The sequence below is a fragment of the Scyliorhinus torazame genome, chromosome 21 (assembly GCF_047496885.1).
Source record: "Scyliorhinus torazame isolate Kashiwa2021f chromosome 21, sScyTor2.1, whole genome shotgun sequence".
Taxonomy (NCBI): domain Eukaryota; kingdom Metazoa; phylum Chordata; class Chondrichthyes; order Carcharhiniformes; family Scyliorhinidae; genus Scyliorhinus; species Scyliorhinus torazame.
The window spans coordinates 119,624,079-119,633,871 of NC_092727.1; the positions used below are offsets into that span (position 1 = coordinate 119,624,079).

The 9,793-nt window shown below is 50.6% G+C and overlaps 1 protein-coding gene across 4 annotated transcripts in view; it reads left to right on the forward strand.

Annotated features, from left to right (window-relative positions):
- The window catches only part of LOC140398578 (gasdermin-A2-like), a 91,727-nt gene extending 82,588 nt beyond the window's left edge, over positions 1-9,139 (forward strand). For all 4 annotated transcript variants that reach the window (XM_072487397.1, XM_072487400.1, XM_072487398.1 and 1 more), the window contains exons 9-10: positions 869-942; positions 7,129-9,139. In XM_072487397.1, coding sequence (XP_072343498.1) covers positions 869-942; positions 7,129-7,347 — 293 coding nt within the window. In that variant the 3' untranslated portion in view covers positions 7,348-9,139. The remainder of the gene's footprint in view (positions 1-868; positions 943-7,128) is intronic.
- The last annotated feature ends 654 nt before the right edge of the window (positions 9,140-9,793 follow it).

Consider the following 9,793-nt stretch of genomic DNA (forward strand, 5'->3'; position numbering starts at 1 on the left):
TTTTTTTTTTTAAAAAGGTTAGGAGGGGCTATTGGGTTACGGGGATAGGGTGGAGCTGTGGGCTCCACCCACAGTAGGGTGTTCTTTCCAAGGGTCGGTGCAGACTCGATGGGCCGAATGGCCTCCTTCTGCACTGTGAATTCTATGATTCCATACCTCTAGTGAGTCATGCAGCTCGCCGAAACTATTAGCAGCCCTCCGTCATGACATACTCACAAGAATCCTGGACAGGAATTAATTGGCAATTAATTGCCAATGTCGTCCATACCCAGAGTATAAGTTTTAAAACCCTTTGATTTTTGGAAACAAAGGTCTTGATTTTAAACGCCCCAGCCAGCCTCTCCCCGGACAGGAGACGGTCGGGCACGGGATTGAAATTTGCCGCACATCTCTGGGCTTCTTTTTATTAGTTCCTGGGATGTGAGCGGGACTGGCTAGGACAGCCGTTGTTGTGGAGGTGAGCCGCCTCCTTAAGCCGCAGCAATCCATGTGGTGTAGGTACACCCACAGTGCTGTCAGAGAGGGAGTTGCAGGATTTTCACCCAGCGACAGTGTAGGAACAACCAATGTGCTTCCAAGCCAGGATGATGTGTGACTGACAGCTGGCGATGTTCCAATGCGCCTGCTGCTCCTGTCTTACAGGGTGGTAAAGTTTGAAATGTGTTGTCGAAGGAGCCTTGGTGGGTTGCTGCACATCATCCTGTGATGTTACAGCAGAATGTCGTCATGGCTATTATTTACACCACTGGCAAAACTCCCTCTAAAAGCAGGTGACATACCATTCAGAAACCACCAGCGCACAGAAAGCCTGTGAGAAGAAGCATTTTGCTCTCCGTTCCTTGCCAGAGTTCTCTTTTCTCTTTTCCAGATCTGCCAGCAGCAACTCTGCAATTGTTAGTCCAGAGTTTGAAGGTGAAGATTTTACCTCAACAACTCAATATGGTAAGAAAAAACTGTGAACGAGGCAAAGAAATACATTTACGAAATGAAAAAAATACTTGGGAGTGAAGTAAACTGGAAATATTGAACATTTGGGAAGTAACAAAACAGAAAATGATGAACACCTGAGAGTGAATTAAAAGGGTAAATGTGGATTACTGGGACTGAATGCAAGATAATAGAATGAAAGTAAAATAGGAATAATTGATATCTGAGAGGGCAATGAATCAGAATAGTATTGAGTCAATAATTAATTAAATCGAGATAAATAAAAGTAATGAATTCCAACAGATATTCTAGATACCTGGGAATGAATTCGAAGAGCAATATGCATGGCACAATGAATTACGATGGGCATGGTGACCTGAATTTTTCACTCGTTGAGCACCGAGTGGGCGCGGAGGTGGGCATGAAATGCGTTCCTGGCCCTGGTCGTCCCCGGTGCACAATTTCGTGCTGACGGGCCTGTGGTGAATGTATTATTCCAATAATCCACCATTGTATTTGTATCTGTGCTATGCTGTTGCCCTTGTGGGCTCCTCCTATGGGCCATTGTATGGCATTGTCCATAGGAGAACATGTTGGGGCCTGTATGGGCTCCGCCCATGGCTCCTCCCCTTGAAGGGAGGTATAAAGAGCAGCTGACCTGTAGGCGGTTCTCAGTATTGGATCAGTCGCAGGCAGGCACTGTTCTAAGTTGATTAAAGACACGGTTTACTTCTACTCATGTCTCGAGTGAATTGATGGTCGCATCAATTTAATCAACTTAAACGCAACTATGGAATCGGCCCACAAGCCTGACCGACTGGAACCCGATCCGCAGGCTGCTCAGGCGGAATAAGTTTTTTCGCACCTGCTCCGCTGCTTCAAGGCCTATCTCGCTGCCTCCTCCACGCCTTCCGTCGCCGACGAACAGAAGCTGAGCCTCCTCCACGCACGGGTGAACCATCGAATCTCTGTTCAACTCGACGGGGCCTCCTCCTACGCAGACGCCTTTGCGATGCTCGAACGCCTCTATGTACGGCCTGTGAACGAGGTCTATGCGCGACACATCCTCACCACTCGCCACCAGCATCCCGGGGGAATCGCTAGAAGACTACCTACGCGACCTCAAAGTCCTTGCACGCAGCTGCAACTACCAGGCCGTTACGGCCACTCAACATATGGAACTCGCCGTCCGAGACGTCTACATTGCGGGAGTCTGGTCCAAATATGTGAGACAGCGCCTACTTGAAAAGGGGGCCCTGGACCTGGATCAGACGGTAAAGTTAGCCTCCGCTCTGGAAGTTGCGTTCCAGAGCCTTAACGCGTTCCCGGCTGACCACGCGACCCCTTGTGGACCCCCGACCAAAGACTACCCCAGGCCTGTGCCGCGCGGCCGCCCGCCCATCATGGGGGGCTACTCTGCTATTTCTACGGCCAGTCCCAACACCCCTGGCAGCACTGTCCGGCCCGCAACGCGAACTGCAGCAGCTGGGGGAGAAAAGGACATTTCGCCAAAGTTTGCCTGGCGAGGTCAAAGAACTCTAACTCACCGGCCCGATCCTCAGACTCACAGGCCCGCAGACCCCGCAGTGTGGCAGTGTGTCTGCCGACTCCACCCCCTGCAGATGCATCCTCAGCCTCGTGCTACCCGTGGGGGCAGCCGTCTTCCAGCCCTCACAGCACGTGCGACTCACGGGGGCCGCCATCTTGGCCACCCTCCCCATGTGGCCGGCCACGTGCGATCCATGGGGGCCGCCATTTGTGCGCCATCTTCCTCACTGCCCACCACACTCGACCAACAGGGGCCGCCATCATGCCCCGTATCTGCTACACCACTCGACGCGTACGATCAACAAGGGCAGCCATCTTGGAACCACCCCAGCACCTCCGACCAGGCCGACTACCCGCAACTCAGCGCGGTCACCCTGGACCAGTCGCGACCCAATGACCTCCGGAGCTCCATGATAACCGTTCAGGTAAACGGCACGAGACGCCTTGCCTTTTCGACTCCGGGAGCACAGAGAGCTTCATTCACCCAGACATGGTAAGACGCTGCTCGTTCACAAATTTCCCAGCGCACCAAACCATTCCCCTCGCCTCTGGGTCACACTCAGTGAAAATCCGAGGGTGCACTACCGCAACCCTAGCAATACAGGGCGCCGAGTACACCAATTTTAAATTATATGTGCTCCCAGACCTCTGCCCTCCTCTCCTATTGGGACTAGATGTCCAATGCAACCTCAGGAGCCTAACCCTGAGGTTCGGGGGGCCCCTACCCCCACTCACCATGTGCAGCCTCGTGACCCTAAAAGTCGACCCTCCCCCACTCTTCGCAAACCTCATCGCCGACTGCAAACCAGTTGCTACCAGAAGCAGGTGGTATAGCATGCAGGACAGGACTTTTATCAGGTCCGAGGTCCAGTGACTCTTGCAGGAGGGAGTCATCGAGGCCAGCAATAGCCCCTGCAGAGCTCAGGTGGTGGTCGTCAAGACCGGGGAAAGAACCGGATGGTTGTAGATTACAGCCAGACCATAAACCGGTACACGCAACTCGATGCGTACCCCCTTCCCCGGATTGCAGACATGGTAAACCAGATCGCACACGACCGGGTGTTCTCCACGGTGTATCTGAAATCTGCATACCACCAGCTCCCAATCCACCCGGAGGACCGCCACTACACGGCTTTTGAGGCAGACGGCCACCTTTTCCACTTCCTCCGGGTCCCCTTTGGCATCACGAATGGGGTTTCGGTGTTCCAAAGAATAATGGACCGAATGGTGGACCACTACGGGCTGTGGACCACATTTCCGTTCTTGGACAATGTCACCATCTGCGGCCATGATCAGCAGGACCATGACGCCAACCTCCACCGATTTCTCCAAACCGCCCAAACCCTCAACCTCACCTACAACAAGGAGAAATGCGTTTTCCGCACAACCAGACTAGCCATCCTCGGCTACGTCGTGGAAAATGGGGTTCTAGGACCCGACCCTGACGGTATGCGCCCCCTCCTGCAACTTCCCCTCCCCCACTGCCCCAAGGCCCTGAAAAGGTGCCTCGGGTTCTTTTCATATTATGCCCAGTGGGTCCCCAACTATGCGGACAAAGCCCGCCCACCAATCAAGGCCACCATCTTCCCACTGGCAACTGAGGCCCGCTAGGCCTTCAACTGCATCAAGGCGGACATCGCCAAAGCACGATGTGCGTGATGGACGAGCTTCCGTCCCCTTCCAGGTGGAGAGCGACGCATCAGGGGTCGCTCTCGCCGCTACCCTCAATCAAGCAGGCAGACCGGTAGCGTTTTTTCCGCGCACCCTCACCACCTCCGAAATTCGGCACTCCTCAGTCGAGAAGGAGGCCCAACCCATCATGGAAGCCGTGCGGCACTGGAGGCGCTACCTCGCTGGTAGGAGGTTTACTCTCGTCACCGACCAACGATCGGTAGCCTTCATGTTCGACAATACGCAGCGGGGCAAAATCAAGAACGATAAGATCTTGAGGTGGAGGATCGAACTCTCCACCTATAATTACGATATAGCATATCGTCCTGGGAAGCTCAACGAGCCCCCAGATGCCCTGTCCCGCGGCACATGCGCCAGCGCGCATAATGACCGACTACGGGCTATCCACGATGACCTCTGCCACCCGGGGGTCACCCGGCTTATCCACTGTATCAAGGCCCGCAACCTGCCCCACTCCACCGAGGAGGTCAGAGCCATGACCAGGGACTGCCAGATCTGTGCGGAGTGTAAACCGCACTTCTATCGACCGGATAAGGCCCACCTGGTAAAGGCATCCCGGCCCTTTGAGCGCTTCAGTATCGATTTCAAAGGGCCCCTCCCCTCCAATAACCGCAATACATATTTCCTCAATATTATTGAGTTCTCCAGCTTCCCCTTTGCAATCCCTTGCCCCGGCATGACCACGTCCACCGTCATTAAAGCCCTACAGTGTCTTCACCCTGTTTGGTTTCCCCAGTTATGTCCACAGTGAGCGGGGCTTGTCGTTCATGAGCGACGAACTGCGTCAGTACCTGCTCAGTAAGGGCATCGCCTCGAGCAGGACTACCAGTTATAACCCCAGGGGAAACGGGCAGGTGGAGAGGGAGAACGGGGCGGTCTGGAAGGCCGTCCTACTGACCCAGCGGTACAGGGCTCTCCCAGTTTCTCACTGGCAGGAGGTCCTCCCCGATGCGCTCCACTCTATTAGGTCCCTACTTTGCACGGCCACAAACGAGACCCCCTCATGACCACCTATTCGTTTTCCCCAGGAGATCCACCTCAGGGGCCTCGCTTCCATCCTGGCTGAAGGCACCGGGGCCAGTCCTACTCAGAAAGCACGTCAGGAGCCATAAGTCCGGTAGAGAGGGTCCAGCTCCTACACTCCAACCCACCAGTCCGCTTATATCGAACACCCCGATGGCCGACAGGATACGGTCTCCCTCCGGGACCGGGCGCCCGCCGGTTCCACCACCACCACCACCGTCCCTCCACCATATCCCGCCCAACCTATGATGACCAGTGCCCCCGCCCCGACATGGCTCCCGCGCTCCCTCCCACCTGCCTGTCCCCCTTCACCGATCCACAGGAATGAAGCACCAGAAGAGACGCTCCCGGAGTCCACGTCTGTACCCGCACCGGCGCCCTCTCTACTGATGGACGAGTTTGACACCCAGGCCAGCAACAACGCCAGAGCTTCGGCGATCACAGCGCACAATCCGTGCGCCGGACCGGCTGAACTTATGAACCCGTCACCCCTGCCGGACTTCATTTTTTTGACAGGGGGTGAATGTGGTGAATGTATTATACCAATAATCCACCATTGTATTTGTATCTGTGCTGTTGCCCTTGTATTTGTATCTGTGCTATGCTGTTGCCCTTGTGGGTTTCTCCTATGAGCCATTGTATGGCATTATCCATAGGGGAACATGTTGGGGCATGTATGGACTCCGCCCATGGCTCCTCCCCTTGAAGGGAGGTATAAAGAGCAGTCAACCTGTAGGCGGTTCTCAGTATTGGATCAGTCGCAGGCAGGCACTGTTCTAAGTTGATTAAAGCCACGGTTTACTCATGTCTCGAGTGAATTGATGGTCGCATCAGGGCCACTTAATGGCTCTGTGGGAAGAGTGTGTGCGCTGAGGTAAGGGAGGGTGCGTGCTGGCGTTTCTAATGTGCCCCCTCTAGGGGGCAGCTGCTGCGGAGCTGTGTCAGGGAGCTGCAGACCAGTGAAAAACAAACAGTGAAGGAAAACCTGTGCAAAGTGCATTCGATCACACACAACCCCCAGTCCTCGGACAACCTTGTGAATTTTATTTCAGTCCTGACGTTGCATTCCACCCTGGATCGAGCTTGTGGGTAAAGTATAAAGGCGCCTGGCCAATTGGTCTGCCCGCCAATCATGAAGGCAGACGGGCCGCATGTGGTGGTATGTATTAGGGGTCATGTGGGACTGTGAAGCCGAGATGCTATTGGCTGACAGATCCCGGGTCCTGGTTGGCTGCCGACTCCTGGCTCCGCCCTGAAGGCGGAGTATAAGAACCCGAGCCTCTCCCCGCAGCTTCATTCTGTTGCTGAGCTGCTGGGGACAAGCATCGCTTAATAAAGCCTGGATCGACTTCATCACTTCTTGTCTCTCGTAAGTCATTGTGCGCTACACCGCATAAATGTGTGTTCAACTCGCCCCTTAATGGGCTAAACTGCCTGCTAGATTGTAGGCTTGCATGCTTCCGACTGTCGTGCTCCCCCCGCCCACCAAAATATTGCTCGAGGGCGGGATGATGATGGGACACACGTCTGATGTCTTCGAGCATGATTTCACAATCTCCCAGGTTGCGCACACGATGAGCAACTCTGACCAATGAATATCTGGGAGTGAACTAAATTGAAAACAATGGATACGCAGGAGTAATAACAGGTAAACTAAAATCAGCAGCTCAGAGCGTTTTATAAACGTGGTCAAGTAGCTGTACTGGGGGCCCCTGACAGATGGAGACCCTTCTGAGAGTGCTGGTGTGAGGGCTACATGAAAATGGCAGTAAGTGGCTGACTGTGCGACGGTTTAGCGCTCAGCTTAGTCGGGAAGTAAACACATGGCTGGGCCCTTTATAACCGCAATGGCTCCTCAGTGCTGGACCAACCTGTAAACCTTGCTTGTGGAACTGAAAAGGTGCAACCCTTTCACTCACCCGTTTGTTCTTTCTGAAGGTCACCAGCATCGTCAATGATCTAGAATGTAGCCAGGTGGGCCAGTTCCTGGAAGTGGATACCCGGGTTTTGACGGAGGCTGCTTTTGGAATAACTGCAGAGATGCTGAATGAAATCGGAATTCAGGTGAAGAGAGAAGGTGTTCAAAAGATGAGAAAAACAAGCCTCCATGAACTGACCATCGCGTTGTACTGTCTGGAAGCACTGAGCAACCATTGAGAGAGTAAATGCCTCACATATTTAATGCACTGATTTGTCTTTTTTATTGCAGTGGAGCTCAGAGAAGATCCATGTGCACTGTTATATTTGCATTGATTCTACCTTTGCAGTGATAATCTGTGTGTCTTTCATGGATACCATTTTATCAATACAGGGACATTATAGATGATCAAATTCCCTCCGCAGTGCTCGGAGAAGTATAAAACAGGAAACCCATCTGCAAAAGAGAAATAAGTTCATCCACGAGGAATTCTAAAGGATACACAGCACTGAAACAGACCATTCGGCCCAAAGAGGCCACCCTGGAGTTTATGGAACACTAGAGCCTCCCCCCATAACCCATAGTTCCTCACCCAACTCCATAAGCTTCCGTCCCCTTCTCTCTCATGTGCTTCCCCTTAAATATGTCAATGCCATTTACCCCAACCATTCCCTGAATGTGATAGTGAGGTCCACATTCTGACAACTCTCTGGAGTATGAAAAAGATAAATGCTGTTGAATCTTTTCATCTCGCACTCATCAGGACACACACAAGAATGCCAAATTTCAAAGAAAGCAACATTTGTACTGCACAAGAAAAAGGGGGCAGATTGGTTGGCAGAGTTGAATTACCAAGTTGAGTTAACTTGCATTCATTAACTTAACATAACCTATAATATTGAGTAATAATAAGGGGCTGGTTTAGCACACTGGGCTAAATCGTTGGCTTTTAAGGCAGGCCAGCAGACGGTTCAATTCCCGTACCAGCCTCCCCGAACAGGCGACGGAATGTGGCGACTAGGGACTTGTCACAGTAACTTCATTTGAAGCCTACTTGTGACAATAAGCGATTTTCATTCATTTCATTTCAATATAGCTGGTTTTATAGCTTTCCTAAATTAGTTTCAACCATTTGAGTAAGCATTGCATTTTACATCTATCAAAATGATAGGGAATGAAATATAATTCCTCATGCTGAAGGGCACATCACCCTTCCAATTCATATGTATCTTTCTTGTGACATTGTTATCAATACAGCACACAAGTGTAGTTTGAATGGCGATTTGTAAAACCTTGAGACAACTTCTGTAAGTTATCATCTATAACTATGTATCAGGAATGTGGGAAGTTAACGAGATTAACAGTGAGTTTGAGATGAAAAACAAATAACAGAAAAGTAGCGACATTAGTCGCCATCTAGAGGAATAATGAGATGTGATTTAACAAGATTAGCAGGAGTCTAGAGACATTGAGGTGTGAATATCAGAAACATTGTTTACCAGAGATCAGTGGGGCTATACAAATGAATACTTCTAAAGGCAAGGAATTTGAGAAAGGTAGACAGAATCCACAAAGGGGAATATCAAAGAGATTGAACAGTATAACTGCTAGCACCCTTATTGGGGAAGCTGGCTACTTCTCCCTCCAACAGTCAGCCAGGCCAGTTCCATCTAAGATCCAAGCCATGGAAGCATGTTCCAGCTAACATTTAGAGCCACAGCAGATTGCAGACACAGTTTTGTGCCTTCACTGAACCAGAAAGAGACGTTTTCCCAGACTTGGTCACCTATGCGATAGATATTGTGTGGTAACTATTAGCTGGATTTGACCTATAGATTTAATAACATTGGATGTTGCTTGGGAAAGGGTGTCTCAGTCATTTCAGGGAAGGTGGGTATATTTTGGGAACAAGAGCAACAGATAACACGGTATGTTTAGTTTATTCATATACTTAAGTGTCATAGCACAGTCTTTTGTTGTGTGTTTTTTTCTTTTACTTTAATAAATATTCTTTATTAATTATTTACACAATGACTGAACTGATTCCTCACTGGGTTGTTTCGTGTTCCTCACAGTATTCATGGCTGTATATCTTGGCATTAGACATGGCATGATGGCCATTAATCCCAGGTTATTTCCTGGATTTACTGCTCCGAAGAACATTAGTGATCCAGATGGATCTGTAGTTACACGGTCACCGTTACTGGTGCTAACTTTTTTATTCCAGATTTAGCTGCTGCAGTGAGATTTGAACTCGTGCCTGGATCATTAGTCCAGGCCTCTGGATTACCAGCCATAGAGTCATATAGTTCAGAAGAGGCTCTTCGGCCCATAGATTCTTCACCACCAAAACTACAGTATATCTACACTAATTGCACTTTCCAGTAATAGCCTTGAAGGTTATGACATTTTGTGTGCTCTTCCACATACGTTTTAAAGCTTGTGAAGTTTCCCGCTTCTACTCCCCTCCCAGGAAGTGTATTCCAGTCTCCCACCACCCTCTGGGTGAAAATGTGTTTCCTCAAATCCCAGCGAGACCTTGCTCTTCACCTTAAAATTATGCCCCCCCATTATTGACCCTTCAACTAAGGAGATCAGCTGCTTCATAGCCACCCTATCCATACCCCTCATCATCTTTTTTTTAAAGATATTTTATCCCAAACATACACATCATCAGTCCATCAA